Source organism: Pseudophryne corroboree (assembly GCF_028390025.1).
Source record: "Pseudophryne corroboree isolate aPseCor3 chromosome 3 unlocalized genomic scaffold, aPseCor3.hap2 SUPER_3_unloc_83, whole genome shotgun sequence".
Classification (NCBI taxonomy): domain Eukaryota; kingdom Metazoa; phylum Chordata; class Amphibia; order Anura; family Myobatrachidae; genus Pseudophryne; species Pseudophryne corroboree.
In genome coordinates, this window is record NW_026967578.1 from 335,373 (window position 1) to 355,525 (window position 20,153).

The window sequence follows — 20,153 nt, forward strand, 5'->3', positions numbered from 1 at the left end:
AAAAAGGTTGCAGGTGCACAAATCAAACATTACCAATTTATTAATAATAATCATTGCAATAAAATTTTGCATTTTAGGCGAGGTTCTTCGCATAGTTATAGGATTGGGACTGGTTTCTCAGTATCTGGAGCAAAAGACAGGTCATCTGCATAGCAGTGGTAGACGATGGTATGACATCTGATTATTTCACTCAGTGGTAACATGTATATTGCAAAAAGCATAGGAGATAGGATAAGAACCTTGAAGAACAACGCATGGCAATGATGAGTATACTCCAGAAGATTAAAATGGTTCCTCACCTGAATGATGTCTATTGTGTCCAACAAAAGCTGATTTATTTCTCAGAGTATAGAAATGGCCTCTCACCTGTGTGACTTTGCTGATGTCTAACAAGATGTGATTTATGTGCAAAACCTTTCCCACACTCAGAACATGGAAATGGCCTCTCACCTGTGTGACTTCTGTGATATATAACAATATTTGATTTGTTTGCAAAACATTTCCCACACTCAGAGCATAGAAATGGCTTCTCACCTGTGACTTCGCTGATGTCTAACAAGATGTGATTTCCGGATAAAACATTTCCCACACTCAGAGCAAGAAAACGGCTTCTCACCTGTGTGACTTCTGTTATGTCTAACAAGATCTGATTTGCGTGCAAAACATTTTCCACACTCAGAACATGGAAATGGCTTCTCACCTGTGTGACTTCGCTGATGTATAACAAGTTGTGTTTTCGAGGTAAAACATTTCCCGCACTCAGAGCAAGGAAATGGATTCTCACCTCTGTGACTTTGCTGATGTGCAACAAGTTGTGATTTCCGTTCAAAACATTTCCCACACTCTGAACATGGAAATGGCTTCTCACCTGTGTGACTTCGCTGATGTGTAACAAGTTGTGATTTCTGTGCAAAATATTTCCCACACTCAGAGCAAGAAAATGGCTTCACACCTGTGTGACATCTCTGGTGTATAACAAGAACTGATTTGCATGCAAAACATTTCCCACACTCAGAACATGGAAATGGATTCTCACCTGTGTGACTTCGCTGATGTGTAACAAGTTGTGATTTCTGGATAAAACATTTCCAGCACTCAGAGCAAGAAAATGGCTTCTCACCTGTGTGACTTCTCTGATGTGTAATAAGATATGATTTCCGGATAAAACATTTCCCGCACTCAGAGCAAGAAAATGGCTTCTCACCTGTGTGACTTCTCTGATGTGTAATAAAATATGATTTCTGTGTAAAACATTTCCCACACTCAGAGCAAGAAAATGGCCTCTCACCTGTGTGACTTCTCTGATGTGTAACAAGATTTGCTTTCAATGTAAAACATTTCCCACACTCAGAACATGGAAATGGTCTCTCACCTGCTTTAGCTGCCTGATGGGTGATAAGCTTTGTGTTCTGTGTAAAACATTTGGCATCTATAGAACAGGGAAACACTGTATCTACTGTCAGAGCTGTAACAGATGCACCAATATCACAGTGATCAGGAGAACATTTCCCAGGATCAGGGGGATCAGCTGATAGAGCTGGATGTATAATTGGGGTAATGGGAGTAGCTCCTGGAGAATCCTGTCTACTGTCATTATCTGTTATTTCACAATCCGGGGATAACATTAGATGTCCTTCTGAGATATTCCTGCTTGTGTGTCCATCTGCTGGAAATAAAATACATTATGGAAATGTGACATTTTCTGTAACAATATTAATCTTGTAAACAATAGGAGAAGACGACTCTCTGGGACACTTAATTGTAAATGTGTGTGTATAATAAAACATAACGTTTAATGAAGGCTTTATAATATTGTGTCTCAATCATTGTGTCCACCCTCCTGAGAACACTCACAATAACAAATGTAATATTATAATAAGACATATATATATCTCTCTTGTACTGGTAACTAACCATGAAGTATAAATGGAGATGTAGTCACTCGCCAAGTCCTATGTCAGCACCAATGTAAAACAATGGATGGGGAACATATCGTATGAATTGGAGATTCTAGATGAACAATAACATCAGTCATATGAGCTGATGGATCAGAGAAATGTCTCCTAACGTTACTCCTGGAAGCATTGGTAAGGTAGCATTCCTTTATGTGTGTGCTCATACGCTTGTAAGCCTGTACATGTGTTACTTATATAAAGGTATATTCCTACAGCAGAGTACGTGTGTGGAACAAGGATATTTTACATGCAATACACCATATAATACACTGCAATCGTCATCATCTGCTAGGTTATAATCCACTTTTACACCCCCATCATCAGTGTCTTACCTCTATATTCTCAATAGTAATAAGGATGATGTGTGTACGGTAAGTATGATATAGAGAATTACGTATCAGAATCTATACAGCTGCCGCCATACTTCTGCTTCTCATACGTGTGCTACTGGCAGCAGTGAATATCTGAGTGAGAGTGCAGGGAAGACAGCAGAGTCTGATGAGAAAGAGATTGGATCTGCCTTTGCAGGGATGTACCACACCTGTCACCCCTGTTATTATATAAAATGATAAATAAGAGCGGCGTGGCCTGAGTCTATCCAGATGTGCTTTCTGGAGCTCTCCTCAGTAAGTGGCTTCTAATCTACCTGATAGCTCTCAGCCGCTGCTGGGACCAAGATCCAATCTATTAAGTCCCCCACTCCTTCTGCCCTAAAGCCGCTCGCTCTGCTCACTCTGAGCACTGTTCACTGCCGCAGCCTAGCTACGCCGCTGAAGCCACTGGCTGAATTTTGGGGATAAGTGCGCCCAGTCTTTCCTGCACGCTCCAAACACCTGACTTGGGGGACCCACTCACATGGGTGCGCAGCTCCCACTATTGCTGGGGACAGAACTGTCTGCCCACAGTCACCGAGCCCGGCAATGATATTGGGACGTGAGGTGGCTGCCATTTTGAATCCTGGTACCCGCCCATTGCATGCTTTGCCTTCAATAAGGTTTAAAATTGATATAAGCTGCTAAATAAGTGTCCTGATGGCTGGACCGGGGTCACTACACTAGAATTTGTTGGCAGATAAGAACCACTTGGCCCATCTAAATTGAAGCATTTGCCTGGAGGTGAAACTACCTTCTATTTATATGGTACCACCATAATCTACTTCCTCTCAGTCTACATGCAGAGCCCAGTATCAAGTATCGTCTGAGTACAGCGCATTACACTCTGATTACAACCTCACAGTATATTGTTTTGTGGATTTATCCACTGAATATATTTTGCCATTTGTGTCTCGCTGTGCTGAGTACTTCACGTCTGTGATCACGCTGACCTCTAGTGGAATATCTCGCTCATTACTGTGTTATTTAAGTTGCATTACATCATGTTTACTTGAAATTTTGGCTCAAAAGCCCCCGTCTCCACAAGAATGTCATTGTGAACAGAGTCATCTTGATGTAACCTCCTGACAGCGTACTACTGCTCCTTTTATTTATAGATTGTTTGTATTTTCCTATCTCTGAGAGGTCTGTCTCTTTGTAGCCGGCTTTCCATACCTCCAAGAAAGGTTAAAAGATACCAAATCTGCCCCACCTGTCCATCTCTTTGGGGGTGTAGTATGGCTGACCGGCGGTCTCCTGACGACGCCGGGATCCCGGCAGCATACCAACGCCGGGATCCCAGCGGGGAGGGGCGAGTGCAGCAAGCCCCTTGCGGGCTCGCTGCGCTCGCCAAGCTGCGGGCTCGATGGCGACCTGCGGTCGCCACAGGTTCTATTTCCACTCTATGGTTGTCGTGGACACCCACGAGTGGAAATAGTCCCTGTTGGTAGGTATGCCGACCATCGGGAAAGTGAGCCGTCGGGCTCGTGGAGGAGGTTATGTGACTGTCGGTCAGCTGACCGGCGGTCACATGAATACCACCCCTCTTTGGTATCTCAAATTCAGGTAGTCCATCTGAGACCGCTACAACATCATCTGCTTCTTCTTGTCAGGCGCACAGCCCAGCTGTAATGGCTGAAGACATCTTAAGACATCCTAGATGATCCTATTACTCTACGCTCTATACATTCTATGTTATCTACATTTAAGGACTGAAATAACTTCAGAACTTAACTCTAATATTCAAGCTTTGAGGTCCGATATCAGTGAGATTGGCACACGTACAGATTAAGATGAAAGAGATTGTTGCGTCTCACAAAGATCTGATTTCAGCACATGACACCGTTCAGGAAGACACTGTCTGTATTCGTGATAAAGTCATTGATTTAGAAGACAGGTCTCGGAGAAATAATATCAGAATAATGGGCATTCCGAATTCTGTTACAAATGCTGAGCTTTATGATTATGCCACGGTCCTCTATTCAGAAGCTTTCACCAAAGGCTTCTGCCATGGACCTTCTTATTGATAGGATCCATAGACTCCCAAAGTCCAAAATGGCCCCTATCCAGGCACCAAGGGACACTCGGCTCAGGGTCCATTTTTTCATATTAAAGAATGCATTCTACAAGTCGCTTTGTCTTCCTCATCCACAGCTGAGTGCCTGGATAATCTGCAGCTATTTCTGGATATTTCTCCTGTGACGCTGGCCAAAAGGCATCTATTCCACCCAAGGAAATGTGCAATACAAATGGGGCTTTCCTACTAAGATTATTGTGATGCAAAACGATGCCTTCACAGTGATACCATCACCCGAGGATGGCCCTGCTATTCTGAAAAAGTGGGATATTCCTGTTGACAGTCCTTCATGACACTTTACCTAAACCAATCCCGGAGGAGTTGTCTTCCGTCTCCAAGTAATATGCTAAAGGAGTAAGACTGTTACAGACACTCAGAGTTTGTTTCTTACTGTAACATGTGCCAACTGGGACTAAGTTACTGGGCATGGATCTATTTTTGGGCCAGATTTATTTGTTCTTGTTATGGGTATAAAGCATACAGTATATTTTTTGCTTTATTTCCTTTGCTATTTAATTGCTATATAGTATATGGCCTGACATTCTTTCCACTGTTACGTTTCATAATACCTTTCAAGAATGTTTGGGTGTTCAGGCAAAGCATGACTGACTCGTCTAAGATACTGTTGCCCTTAGAGTGTGGAGTGGAGACTGGTCAGATGTCTGGGCTGGTAAAACACACAGTGACATGATGTAAGGAGAAGAGCAGGAGTATAATAGGGGCTGATGTCTCCTGACTCCCCAACGGGGAAAATACATATTCCTCATTAGTTTGTACTAACAGAGGCTGTAGTATAAGAGATTGCTGTAGTGACTGAGCAAGGAGAATATGTCACTATGTGACTCTGTTCTATAATAAGTGTTTATTACTCACCTGTGCTGATATCTGTAGGGATCTCCTCCTCCTTACACTGCTGATCACCCCTCACATACGTCTCTTCTTCTCCCTCTGTATCTTCTGCCTTCATATCAGTCACATACGTCTCTTCTTCTCCCTCTATATCTTCTGCCTTTATATCAGTCATATACGTCCCTTCTTCTTCCTCTACATCTTCTGCCTTTATATCAGTCACATACGTCTCTTCTTCTCCCTCTATATCTTCTGCCTTTATATCAGTCACATACGTCTCTTCTTCTCCCTCTATATCTTCTGCCTTCATATCAGTCACATACGTCTCTTCTTCTCCCTCTGTATCTTCTGCCTTTATATCAGTCACATACGTCTCTTCTTCTCCCTCTATATCTTCTGCCTTTATATCAGTCACATACGTCTCTTCTCCCTCTATATCTTCTGCCTTTATATCAGTCACATACGTCTCTTCTTCTCCCTCTGTATCTTCTACCTTCATATCAGTCACATACGTCTCTTCTTCTCCTTCTATATCTTCTGTTTTAATATTAGACAGACGTTCTACCTAAAAAAACACACAAAACACTATAATGATATTTCAATACAGTCAGATTAAACTGAGGTGAAACAGTATAATATCAGTGTATAATACACACAGCTTCTCTACAGATCATATAGTGACAGTCACTTTGGTATATTGGGGAGACCCTAAATCCCACCTACCTGATCCTCCTGTGGGGTCCTGTGATTCTCCTCTGTACAGTCCTGGGAATACAGAGGACGGGGACATCTCTCTGGGGTATCTCTGTTACTGGGTCCATCTGTAGGAGACACACAGTGACTGAGTACAGTGTATATATGTGATTATCAGGTGATGTGTGTATATAGGGGCCCCCATACCTGCTCTCCCCTGTACAATACATGACAGTCTCCTCTTACCCAGTGATGTGAGGGGCCGGTGATTCTCCATCATCACGTCCTTGTACAGACCCCTGTGTTCCTCTATATACTCCCCCTCCTGCATGGAGACATAGACAGTGACATCCTGACACCTTGTAGGAACCTGACACACACAGTGATACAGTCATCACCCAGACGCATCCGCTGGTGTTACTGTATAATGTCCCATTCCCAGCAGTCACCTCTGCAGTCATCACCCAGACACATCCCCCGATGTTACTGTATAATGTCCCATTCCCGGCAGCCACCTCTCCATTCATCACCCAGACACGTCCCCTGGTGTTACTGTATAATGTCCCATTCCCAGCAGTCACCTCTCCAGTCATCACCCAGACGCATCATCTGGTGTTACTGAATAATGTCCCATTCCCAGCAGCCACCTCTCCATTCATCACCCAGACACGTCCCCTGGTGTTACTGTATTAATGCCCCATTCCAAGCAGCCACCTCTCCAGTCATCACCCAGACACATCCCCTGGTGATACTGTATAATGTCCCATTCCCAGCAGTCACCTCTCCAGTCATCACCCAGACACGAACCCTGGTGTTACTGTATAATGTCCCATTCCCAGCAGTCACCTCTCCAGTCATCACCCAGACACGTCCCCTGGTGTTACTGTATAATGTCCCATTCGCAGCAGTCACCACTCCAGTCATCACCCAGACATGTCCCCCGTTATTACTGTATAATGTGCCATTCCCAGCTGTCACCTCTCCAGTCATCTCCCAGACACATCCCCTGGTGTTACTGTATAATATCCCATTCCCAGCAGTCATCACCCAGACATGACCCCTGGTGTTACTGTATAATGTCCCATTCCCAGCAGTCACCTCTCCAGTCATCACCTAGACACGACCCCTGGTGGTACTGTATAATGTCCCATTCCCAGCAGTAACCTCTCCAGTCATCACACAGACACATCCCCTGGTGTTACTGTATAATGTTCCATTCCCAGCAGTAACCTCTCCAGTCATCACCCAGACACATCCCCTGGTGTTACTGTATAATGCCCCATTCCCAGCAGTCACCTCTTCAATCATCACCCAGACACATACCCCAGTGTCACTGTATAATGCCCCATTCCCAGCAGTCACCTCTCCAGTCATTACCCGGACACGTCCCCTGGTGTTACTGTATAATGTCCTATTGCCGGCAGTCACCTCACCAGTCATCACCCAGACACGTCCCCTGGTGTTACTGTATAATGTCCCATTCCCAGCAGTCACCTCTCCAGTCATCACCCAGACATCCCCTGGTGTTACTGTGTAATGTCCCATTCCCGGCAGTCAACTCTCCAGTCATCACCCAGACACATCCCCTGGTGTTACTGTATAATGTTCCATTCACAGCAGTCACCTCTCCAGTCATCACCCAGACACATCCCCTGGTGTTACTGTATAATGAACCATTCCCAGCAGTCACCTCTCCAGTCATCACCCAGACACATACCCCAGTGTCCCTGTATAATGCCCCATTCCCAGCAGTCACCTCTCCAGTCATTACCCGGACATGTCCCCTGGTGTTACTGTATAATGTCCCATTGCCGGCAGTCACCTCTCCAGACATCACCCAGACACGTCCCCTGGTGTTACTGTATAATTTTACATTCCCAGCAGTCACCTCTCCAGTCATCACCCAGACATCCCCTGGTGTTACTGTGTAATGTCCCATTCCCGGCAGTCAACTCTCCAGTCATCACCCAGACACGTCCACTGGTGTTACTGTATAATGTCTCATTACCAGCAGTCACCTCTCCAGTCATCACACAGATACATTCCCTGGTGTTACTGTATAATGTCCCATTCCCGGCAATCACCTCTCCAGTCATCGCCCAGACACATCCCCTGGTGTTACCGTATAATGCCCCATTCCTGGCAGTCACCTCTCCAGTCATCACCCAGACACATCCCCTGGTGTTACTGTATAATGTCCCATTCCCTGCAGTCACCTCTCCAGTCATCACCCAGACACATCCCCTGGTGTTACTGTATAATGTCCCATTCCCGGCAATCACCTCTCCAGTCATCGCCCAGACACATCCCCTGGTGTTACCGTATAATGCCCCATTCCCGGCAGTCACCTCTCCAGTCATCACCCAGACACATCCCCTGGTGTTACTGTATAATGTTCCATTCCCAGCAGTCACCTCTCCAGTCAGCAGATGAATAATCTTGTTGGTGAGTTCCTGGAACTTCTGGTCACTGTGTCTCTCATGTATCAGTGAGTGAGGTGGAGGCACCGTGATGGTGCTCTGGGACCTGCTCAGTCCTCCTGACACACGAGGATGGCTGCTGGGTGTCTCATGCTCACCAGATGTCTTCTTCACAACTCTGTGAAATGGGGAGACATCAATATCACTGTAAATACGCCCAGATCCCCTCACCTCCACAGTCATGTACTTACCAGATAAATCCTTTTCTTTGAATCCACAGGGGGCACTTGAGTACTCTTGGGATATGGACGGTGCGATAGCAGGGATAGGCACATTTAAAAATTTGAATGTGTAACATTCCTAGCCCTTCCATACTCCCAAGATGCCTTAGTGTTTTTTTGCTGATCCAAATAGGAGTGAAAGAGAGGATGAACAATGGAGAATTACATATAACATAACAGACAACTAGAAAGTTGACACGACAATAGATAACAATCACCTTAGCATTTGATCAAGTCGGTGAAAATATGTTACCATAAGAACTATTGAACTTACCACCAGCCAGGTGAAACTGCTCTGGGTGGGTGTCCAGTGCCCCCTGTGGATGTAAAGAAAAGGATTTATCTGTTAAGTACCAAAATCTTATTTTTTTCATCCATTAGGGGTCACTGGAGTACACTTGGGACGTACCAAAGTTTCCCCCTTGGGCGGGAGAGCTGGTAGGCACCGTAGCACTAGATGGTCAAAGCTAGAAGCTGATGCCGCAGAATTATCAAACTTGTAAAAGCGCACAAACGTCTGCACTGATGGCCATGTAACCGCATGGCAAGGTTGCGTCATAGAAGCTCCATGACCTGCTGCCCACGACGTTCCCACAGAACGCGTGGAATGTGCTGAAACAGATGCAGTCGGTGTTAGACTAGCATGAAAGTACACCGGACGAATGGTCAGGTTAATCTATCTGGCCAAGGTCTGTTTGGAAGCTGGCCAACCTATCTTGACTGCATAATAGAGGACAAAGTATCCGTTTTATGTACTGTTGATGTTCGGGATACATTAACGCAGAGTTCGCGTACCACATCCAAAGTAGCCGGAGTTCCTGAATCTTCTGAAAAACAGGAAATGTGATTGGTTGATTGATGTGAGAGAAGATACTACCTGTGGTAGAAAAGTGGGATTTGTCCAAAGTTCCGCTCTGTCAGTATGAAATACCAGATACGGTGGCTTGCATGACAAGGCACCCAATTGTGCAACACGCCTTGCCGAAGCTAAGGTTAGGAGAATCACATTTTTCCTAGTTATAAACTTACCATCCACGTGTTACAAGGGTTCAAAACTTGACTGCAAAAACATGCAAAACTAGATTCAAGTCCCATGGAGCTGTAGGTGGAATGAATGGAGGTTGAACACCTTGCAGGAAATGATGAACTGTTAGCAAAAGAGCCAAACGCCTTTGAAAGAAAACTGACAAGACAGAGACCTGCACCATTAGTGTTGCGAAACGTAGTCCTCCATCTAACCCCTGCCTGTAAAAAGAGCAAAAGATGGTATAACTTGAAAGAAGATGTCGGAAACAGCCTAGCATCACACCAACCTATATAAGCTCGCCAAATCCTGTGATAATGAGCTGCTGAAACTGGCTTCCTAGCACGTAACATGGTTGGTATAAACCAACTGCGGAATGCCCTCTCGTCTTGAGAGTGGTCTCAACAGACACCCCGTAAAACGCAGCCGCGCTAAATCGGGGTAAAGGAACGACCCCTGCTGTAGTAGGTCTGGACGTAGCGGAATCAGCCAGGGATCATCTGCAAGTAGACCATGGAGATCCGAGAACCACACTCTCCGAGGCCAATGAGATGCCACTAGTATGACGGTTTGATCCGCTTTAGCAACCGAGGAAGCAGCGGAAAATAAGATTTTACTTACCGGTAAATCAATTTCTCGTAGTCCGTAGTGGATGCTGGGGACTCCGTAAGGACCATGGGGAATAGACGGGCTCCGCAGGAGACTGGGCACTCTAAAGAAAGATTAGGTACTATCTGGTGTGCACTGGCTCCTCCCTCTATGCCCCTCCTCCAGACTTCAGTTAAGGAAACTGTGCCCGGAAGAGCTGACAGTACAAGGAAAGGATTTTGGAATCCAGGGTAAGACTCATACCAGCCACACCAATCACACCGTATAACTCGTGACAAACTTACCCAGTTAACAGCATGAACAACAACAGAGCATCAACCAATGGATGCCAACATAACATAACCCTTTATTAGGCAATAACTAAATACACGTATTGCAGAAAGTCGGCACTTGGGACGGGCGCCCAGTATCCACTACGAACTACGAGAAATAGATTTACCGGTAAGTAAAATCTTATTTTCTCTAACGTCCTAGTGGATGCTGGGGACTGTAATGCCGAGACCCCTCGGGCAGCCGCCCAAGAAGAGCCCACCTTCCTTGTGGAATGGGCTTTCACTGATTTTGGTAGCGGCAATCCCGCCGCAGAATGAGCCTGCTGAATCGTGTTACAGATCCAGAGAGCAATAGTTTGCTTTGAAGCAGGAGCACCCAGCTTGTTGGATATATACAGGATAAACAGCGACTCAGTTTTCCTGACTCTAGCCGTTCTGGCTACATAAACCTTCAAAGCCCTGACTACATCCAGTAACTTGGAATCCTCCAAGTCACGAGTAGCCACTGGCACCACAATAGGTTGGTTCATATGGAAAGATGACACCACTTTTGGCAGAAATTGCGGACGAGTCCGCAATTCTGCCCTGTCCATATGGAAAACCAGATAGGGGCTTTTATGTGACAAAGCCGCCAATTCTGACACACGCCTAGCTGAAGCCAAGGCTAACAGCATGACCACCTTCCACGTGAGATATTTTAACTCCACGGTTTTAAGTGGCTCAAACCAGTGTGATTTCAGGAAACTCAACACCACGTTAAGATCCCAAGGTGCCACTGGAGGCACAAACGAGGGCTGAATATGCAGCACTCCCTTTACAAAAGTCTGAACTTCAGGATAAGAAGCCAGTTCTTTTTGAAAGAAAATGGATAGGGCCGAAATCTGGACCTTAATGGACCCCAATTTTAGGCCCAAAGTCACTCCTGCCTGTAGGAAGTGAAGGAAACGGCCCAGTTGGAATTCCTCTGTAGGAGCATTCCTGGCCTAACACCAAGCAACATATTTCCGCCATATACGGTGATAATGTTTAGCCGTCACGTCCTTCCTAGCTTTTATCAACGTAGGGATAACCTTATCCGGGATCCCTTTTTCTGCTAGGGTCCGGCGTTCAACCGCCATGCCGTTAAACGCAGCTGCGGTAAGTCTTGGAACAGACAGGGCCCCTGCTGCAACAGATCCTGCCCTAGAGGCAGAGGCCATGGGTCCTCTGTGAGCATTTCTTGCAGCTCTGGATACCAAGACCTTCTTGGCCAATCCGGAACGAGTATTGTTCTCACTCCTCTTTTTTTTATGATCCTCAGCACCTTGGATATGAGAGGAAGAGGAGGAAACACATAACTGACTGGAACACCCACGGTGTCACCCATGCGTCTACAGCTATCGCCTGAGGGTCTCTTGACCTGGCGCAATACCTTTGTAGCTTTTTGTTGAGGCGGGATGCCATCATGTCCACCTGTGGCAGTTCACACCGACCTGCAATCTGCGCGAAGACTTCTTGATGAAGTCCCCACTCTCCCGGGTGGAGGTCGTGCCTGCTGAGGAAGTCTGCTTCCCAGTTGTCCACTCCCGGAATGAACACTGCTGACAGTGCTCGTACGTGATTCTCCGCCCATCGAAGAATTCTGATGGCTTCCGCCATCGCCACCCTGCTCCTTGTGCCGCCTTGGTGGTTTACATGAGCCACTGCGGTGATGTTGTCTGATTGAATCAGCACCGACTTGTTGCAAAGCAGGACCTCTGCTTGACTTAGGGCGTTGTATATGGCCCTTAGCTCCAGGATATTGATGTGAAGGCAAGTCTCCTGACTTGACCACAGCCCTTGGAAATTTCTTCCCTGAGTGACTGCCCCCCACCCTCGGAGGCTTGCATTCGTGGTCACCAGGACTCAGTCCTGAATGCCGAACTTGCGGCCCTCGAGAAGGTGAGCACTCTGCAGCCACCACAGAAGAGACACCCTGGCCCTGGGGAATAGGGTGTTCAGCCGATGCATCTGTAGATGCGATCCGGACCACTTGTCCAACAGATCCCATTGAAAGGTCCTCGCATGGAACCTGCCGAAGGGAATGGCCTCGTATGACGCCACTATCTTTCGCAGGACTCGAGTGCAGTGATGCACCGACACCTGTTTTGGTTTGAGGAGGTCTCTGACCAGTGTCATGAGTTCCTGAGCCTTCTCCGTCGGGAGAAAAACCTTCTTCTGGTCTGTGTCCAGAATCATGCCCAGGAAGGGCAGACGCATCGTAGGAATCAGCTGCGACTTTGGAATATTCAGAATCCAGCCGTGCTGTTGTAACACTTCCCGAGAGCGTGCCACACTGATCAGCAACTGCTCTCTGGACCTCGCCTTTATGAGGAGATCGTCCAAGTATGGGATAATTGTGACTCCCTGCTTTCGCAGGAGCACCATCATCTCTGCCATCACCGTGGTAAATACTCTCGGTGCCGTGGACAGACCAAACGGCAACGTCTGGAATTGGTAATGACAATCCTGTACCACAAATCTGAGGTACTCCTGATGAGGTGGATACATGGGGACATGAAGGTAAGCATCCTTTATGTCCAGAGACACCATGAAATCCCCCTCTTCCAGGCTTGCGATGACCGCTCTGAGCGATTCCAACTTGAACTTGAACCTTTTCAGGTATATGTTCAGGAATTTTAAATTCAATATGGGTCTGAACGAACCGCCCGGTTTCGGTACCACAAACAATGTCGAATAGCAACCCTTTCCCTGTTGAAGGAGGGGAACCTTGACCACCACCTGCTGAAGATACAATTTGTGAATTTCTGCTAGCACTATTTCCCTCTCTATGGGGGAAGCCGGCAGGGACGATTTTAGGTAACGGTGAGGGGGCATCACTTCGAATTCCAGCTTGTATCCCTGAGACACAATCTCTATAGCCCAGGGATCCACCTGTGAGTGAACCCACTTGTGGCTGAAATTTCGGAGACGCGCCTTCCCCCGGGCCTGGCTCCGCCTGTGGAGCCCCAGCGTCATGCGGTGGATTTAGTGGAAGCCGGGGAGGACTTCTGTTCCTGGGAACTAGCTGTGTTGTGCAGCTTGTTTCCTCTTCCCCTGCCTCTGGCAAGAAAGGACGCACCTTGGACTTTCTTGTGTTTTTGTGATCGAAAGGACTGCATTTGGTAATACGGTGCTTTCTTAGGTTGTGAGGGAACATATGGCAAAAAGTTTGACTTTCCAGCAGTAGCTGTGGAGACCAGGTCAGAGAGACTGTCCCCAAACAACTCCTCACCCCTGTAAGGTAAAACCTCCATGTGCCTTTTGTCAGGAATCGACTTACCAAGCTGACATCCGTCCGCCGCTGCGGACTCCGTCCTGGCTCCCTGCGGTCGCCTGTCACCTGTGTCCCTGCCATGGGACACCATCGCGGGCCTGGGAGCGCTCCTGTGACAGCGGGCGTGTAGCGCGCCGCGTTCCCGCTGGGCCGCGGCGTGGGCGCCGCCATGACAGTTTACAAACAGCCAGTATACAGCGGCCAATCCGGTGCTTGGCCGCACCCACTTTCCCTCACTCATCCAATGCCTGTGAACCAAGGGGTACATAAGAGACTGCAGGATCAGTCTGCAGGCATCCTGGACTTTGTGTCACTCCTGCGACCCATGTGAAAGGATCTGTTCCTGTTCCTTCCGTGTTCCTGGCTCTCTGCTTAAAGACTTGTACTCCTGGTTACTCTGCACAGCTCCGTGGAACTTCAAGGCCCAGCAATACCTGCAATCTTCAAACAGGCTTCACACTCATCACCACCTTGTGTGCTTCAGCCTTGCAGTTGAGACTGACTCCAGGTGTGTTCCATTCCTCCACCTGTGATACAGCTTGCTGCTGTCAGTGCTTCACCACCTGCACTGTGGATAGTCAGACTCCTGCCTCTGCTACCAGGTTTGCCGTTTAACATCTCACTGCCAAGTTTCATGTTTTAAACCTGCACTGGTTTCCAAACCAGCATCATCTTTTCAAGCACCTGTTCTTCTGTTTATCATATTACCGGTTATTATTTCTCCAGTCATCTGTCATCCAGTTGCCATAGACTTTCAGCTATTACGCTGTGTGATTGACATTTCCATTTGTTATTATTATTTCTGCTGCCATTCTGTTCATATCATCTGCTAATAAATATCATTGCGCTCATGCGCAGGAACGTTATCCAGCCTCCTCGTTTTCTCCCATCTACCTCCACTGACCCACTAGCGCCCCCTCCGGGGACACAGCCAAAACACAATCTGACAGTAAGTCCAGGATCGATGGACTCGGATGGTGGACGGAGTGTGGGGTCAGAGGCCTTGCAAAATCTGGTCTCCCGTCTGGATGGTCAAGAGGCTGCGCAGCAGCAGATGTTTCAATTCCTGCAAGGGATGTCCTCCCGGATAGATACACTACAGCAATCCCTGCCTAGTGTACTCACTCCTACTGTTCCTGTTACTCCAGCACCTGCCAGTGCTGTGAGTTCCTCTATGCCGACTGCATCAGCTCCAGTGTCACGTCTGCATCTGCCCGTGCCGAGCAAGTATGATGGCAGTCCAAAGTTATGTCGCGGGTTTCTCAACCAATGTGAAATCCAGTTTGAGTTGTTGCCACATAATTTCCCCACGCCAAGATCCAAGGTTGCCTACATCATCTCCTTACTTTCTGGATCTGCTCTGAGCTGGGTGTCTCCTCTGTGGGAACGTGCTGACCCTCTGATTAACAACTACACAGACTTCGTGTCAACCTTCAGACGGATCTTTGACGAGCCTGGTCGTGCAACATCAGCTTCTGCTGACCTGATTCAACTCCGTCAAGGTACCCGTAGTATGGAACAATATGTCATTCAGTTCCAGACGTTGGCCGCAGAGATTCAGTGGAATAATCAGGCCCTGGTAGCAGCTTTCTGGCATGGACTTTCTGACCGGATCAAAGATGAACTGGCGACCCGCGACCTTCCTGTACAATTGTCTGAATTGATCTCCTTGTGCATTAAGTTGGACTCTCGCATCCGCGAACACAATAATGAACGCGCTCGGAGTGAGCCACGCAGATCAAGGATAATACCTTCTGTACAGTTCCAGTCTCCCTCTTCTGACGAGCCTATGCAGATAAATAGGTCCCGCCTAACTCCTGAAGAGCGGGCAAGAAGAATACGTGAGAGACTCTGTCTGTACTGTGCGGCTGCAGGCCACCAGATTAACTCCTGCACGGTGCGTTCGGGAAACGCCAGATCCTGACTTGTAAAGGAGGAGTCAAGTTGGGATCTTTTAGTCAAGCTCCTTCTAATCAAGACCTTATCCTTCCTGTGACGTTAGAGACTTCAGTTGGGCTCCAGTCTGCGTCAGCATTAGTGGACTGTGGAGCTGCAGGAAACTTCATCACCCAAGCTGCGGTAAATAAATTTTGCTTACCTATATGTGAACTTTCCTGTCCAGTTTATATTACCGCCGTGGATGGCAGTCGAATCTCCAAGGGGAACATTTCTCATCAAACTGCCCCAGTGGTCCTGGGAGTTGGATTCCTACACTCTGAACTGATTAAGTTCTTGGTCATCCCTCAAGCCACCCAGGAGATCGTCTTGGGCATGCCCTGGCTCCAGCTACATAATCCACAGTTTGACTGGTCAACGTTGCAGCTTACCTCATGGGGTTCACATTGTCATCAGTCCTGTTTAGCCCAAGTGTGTCCCATTAAGTCTACCGAAGTAAAGACACAGTCAAGTCTCCCAGCAGCTTATCAAGACTTTTCAGATGTCTTCAGTGAGAAGGCTGCTGATGTCCTACCGCCCCATAGGGAATGGGATTGTCCCATCGATCTCCTTCCTGGCAAGAAGCCGCCTAGGGGGCGCACCTACCCGTTGTCTGTTCCTGAAACTGAGGCGATGAGCGATTACATCAGGGAGAATCTACTGAAGGGATTCATCCGTCCTTCATCATCACCCGCTGGTGCAGGTTTCTTCTTTGTTAAAAAGAAGGATGGAGGACTGCGTCCATGCATTGACTACCGGGGTCTCAATGACATTACCATCAAAAATAGTTATCCATTACCACTCATTACCAAATTATTTGACAGAGTTAAAGGAGCCCGCATCTTCACCAAGTTAGATCTCCGCGGTGCCTACAATCTCATCAGAATTCGGAGTGGTGACGAGTGGAAGACAGCTTTTAACACTCGAGATGGCCATTACGAATACCTGGTAATGCCATTCGGGTTGAGTAATGCTCCAGCAGTGTTCCAACACTTTGTGAACGAAATCTTTTGTGATGTCCTGTATAAGTACCTCGTTGTTTACTTGGATGATATCCTCATCTTCTCCCAAGACCTTCCATCTCATCGTCTACAAGTCCGTGAAGTCCTCCGACGTCTTCGTGAGAACCGGCTCTACGGTAAACTATCTAAATGCACCTTTGAAGTTCCCTCTATACCCTTCCTGGGTTATATAATTTCCGGATCGGATCTTCAGATGGACCCGACAAAATTGGAAGCTATTGCCAATTGGTCCATTCCAAATTCTCTCAAGTCTATCCAGCGGTTCCTGGGTTTCGCCAACTACTATAGGAAATTTATTCGGGGATTCTCCACTCTCATCGCTCCTATTACCAGCCTGACTCGGAAAGGGGCAAACCATTCCAACTGGTCAGAAGAAGCCTTAGCAGCCTTCCAGAAGATCAAGCTGGCCTTTATGTCTGCTCCAGTTCTGTCTCAGCCAGATGTAAACAGACCGTTCGAGTTGGAGGTGGACGCCTCTACAGTTGGGGTTGGAGCTGTTCTCTCCCAGAAGGGACCCGATGGGAAAGTCCACCCTTGTGGATTTTATTCTCGCAAATTTCTTCCTGCAGAGGCTAACTACTCCGTTGGAGATCAAGAACTACTGGCGATCAAGCTGGCTCTCGAGGAATGGAGATATCTCCTAGAAGGGGCCAAACATCCGTTCAACATCTACACGGATCATAAAAACCTGCTATATTTAAAGGCAGCTCAGTGCCTTAATCCTCGCCAGTCCAGGTGGGCTATGTTTTTCTCACGTTTTAATTTTAAGCTTCATTTCCGCCCAGGTTCGCAAAATGTGAAAGCTGATGCTTTATCCCGATCTATGGAATCCGAAGAGGAAACGCCTGACTCAGTGCCTCATTCCATCCTGAGTCCAGTGGTATTCGCTGCATCTCAAGTCTCCCCAGCTCCTCCTCCTGGTAAGACTTTTGTTTCCCCAGAACTCCGTCCCAAGTTGCTATCTTGGGCCCATCAATCCAAGTTCACCGGTCATCCTGGTGTCCTGAAGACCTTCAAGTTTCTCTCTGAGACATATTGGTGGCCAAAGATGAGGGATGACATCAAGGATTTCGTGGCATCCTGTCCTAAGTGTGTGCAGCATAAGACTCCTCGTCAGTCTCCAGCAGGTCAGTTACAACCACTGTCTGTTCCTAGTCGTCCCTGGTCACATCTGTCCATGGATTTTATCACCGACCTTCCTCCTTCTCAAGGACACAATACCATCTGGGTTGTAGTGGACAGATTCACCAAGATGGCTCATTTTGTTCCTCTCCAGGGTCTCCTTTCTGCCCCGAAACTTGCCCAAATCTTCCTACGGGAGATTTTCCGCTTACATGGTCTACCCTCAGAAATAATATCTGACCGGGGGGTACAGTTTGTAGCGAGGTTTTGGAGGGCCCTCTGTTCTGCCATGAAGGTCAAACTGAAGTTTTCGTCATCATACCATCCTCAGACGAATGGGCAGACAGAGAGGGTTAATCAAGAACTAGAGACGTTTTTAAGGTTGTATGTTTCATCTTCCCAGGATGACTGGTTCGATCTGCTCCCATGGGCTGAGTTTGCCCACAACTTCCGATACCATACTGCTACTGAAACAACACCATTCTTTGCAGTATATGGGCAACATCCCCGTGTTCCAGACTTCCAAGAACTCCCTCATATGGATGTTCCTGCTGCCACTACTGCTCTGACTCAGTTCTCGTCAATTTGGAGAAAGATTCACGTGTCTCTCAAAAAGGCCTCCAGCCGGTACAAGTACTTTGCCGACCGCAAGAGACGTGCGGTTCCTAACCTGAAACCTGGGGACAAGGTTTGGCTGTCAACCCGTAACCTCCGTCTTAGGGTCCCGTCCATGAAGTTTGCACCACGCTTCATTGGTCCTTTCCCTGTCAAAAGAGTCATCAACCCTGTGGCCTACAAACTCAAGTTACCACCTTCTCTTCGAATACCTAACGCTTTTCATGTTTCTCTCCTCAGACCTCTAGTCCTGAACCGTTTTCAGAGTGCTCTTCCAGTTGGCCCCAAAATTCGAACTCAGCGGGGCGTGGAATTCGAGATCAGCAAAATTCTGGACTCCCGTTGCCGGTATGGACGTCTCCAGTACCTGGTCGATTGGTCCGGTTATGGCCCAGAGGAGAGAAGTTGGGTAAATTCGTCAGATGTCCATGCTCCAAGGTTGGTCCGTGTCTTCCACAGCACTCATCCTTCCAAGCCACGTGGGTGTTCGGTGTCCACCCTTAAAGGGGGGGGTACTGTCAGGAATCGACTTACCAAGCTGACATCCGTCCGCCGCTGCGGACTCCGTCCTGGCTCCCTGCGGTCGCCTGTCACCTGTGTCCCTGCCATGGGACACCATCGCGGGCCTGGGAGCGCTCCTGTGACAGCGGGCGTGTAGCGCGCCGCGTTCCCGCTGGGCCGCGGCGTGGGCGCCGCCATGACAGTTTACAAACAGCCAGTATACAGCGGCCAATCCGGTGCTTGGCCGCACCCACTTTCCCTCACTCATCCAATGCCTGTGAACCAAGGGGTACATAAGAGACTGCAGGATCAGTCTGCAGGCATCCTGGACTTTGTGTCACTCCTGCGACCCATGTGAAAGGATCTGTTCCTGTTCCTTCCGTGTTCCTGGCTCTCTGCTTAAAGACTTGTACTCCTGGTTACTCTGCACAGCTCCGTGGAACTTCAAGGCCCAGCAATACCTGCAATCTTCAAACAGGCTTCACACTCATCACCACCTTGTGTGCTTCAGCCTTGCAGTTGAGACTGACTCCAGGTGTGTTCCATTCCTCCACCTGTGATACAGCTTGCTGCTGTCAGTGCTTCACCACCTGCACTGTGGATAGTCAGACTCCTGCCTCTGCTACCAGGTTTGCCGTTTAACATCTCACTGCCAAGTTTCATGTTTTAAACCTGCACTGGTTTCCAAACCAGCATCATCTTTTCAAGCACCTGTTCTTCTGTTTATCATATTACCGGTTATTATTTCTCCAGTCATCTGTCATCCAGTTGCCATAGACTTTCAGCTATTACGCTGTGTGATTGACATTTCCATTTGTTATTATTATTTCTGCTGCCATTCTGTTCATATCATCTGCTAATAAATATCATTGCGCTCATGCGCAGGAACGTTATCCAGCCTCCTCGTTTTCTCCCATCTACCTCCACTGACCCACTAGCGCCCCCTCCGGGGACACAGCCAAAACACAATCTGACACCTTTTTGAGTCGGCATCACCTGTCCATTGCCGAGTCCACAGGACCCTTCTGCAGAAATCGACATTGCATTTATTCTAGAGCCCAGAAGGCTAATGTCTCTTTGAGCATCTCTCGTATATAGGACAGCGTCTTTTA

General features: G+C 47.7%; 1 protein-coding gene across 1 annotated transcript in view; it reads right to left on the reverse strand.

Annotated features, from left to right (window-relative positions):
* Positions 1–334: 334 nt before the first annotated feature.
* LOC134984820 (zinc finger protein 572-like) overlaps positions 335–20,153 on the reverse strand; it is a 34,682-nt gene continuing 14,863 nt past the window's right edge. The window contains exons 2-7 of the mRNA XM_063950299.1: positions 8,360–8,543; positions 6,192–6,270; positions 5,972–6,073; positions 5,277–5,813; positions 1,373–1,465; positions 335–552 (exon numbers count right to left, since the gene is read on the reverse strand). Of these exons, the coding sequence (XP_063806369.1) occupies positions 335–552; positions 1,373–1,465; positions 5,277–5,813; positions 5,972–6,073; positions 6,192–6,225 (984 nt within the window). The 5' untranslated portion in view covers positions 6,226–6,270; positions 8,360–8,543. The remainder of the gene's footprint in view (positions 553–1,372; positions 1,466–5,276; positions 5,814–5,971; positions 6,074–6,191; positions 6,271–8,359; positions 8,544–20,153) is intronic.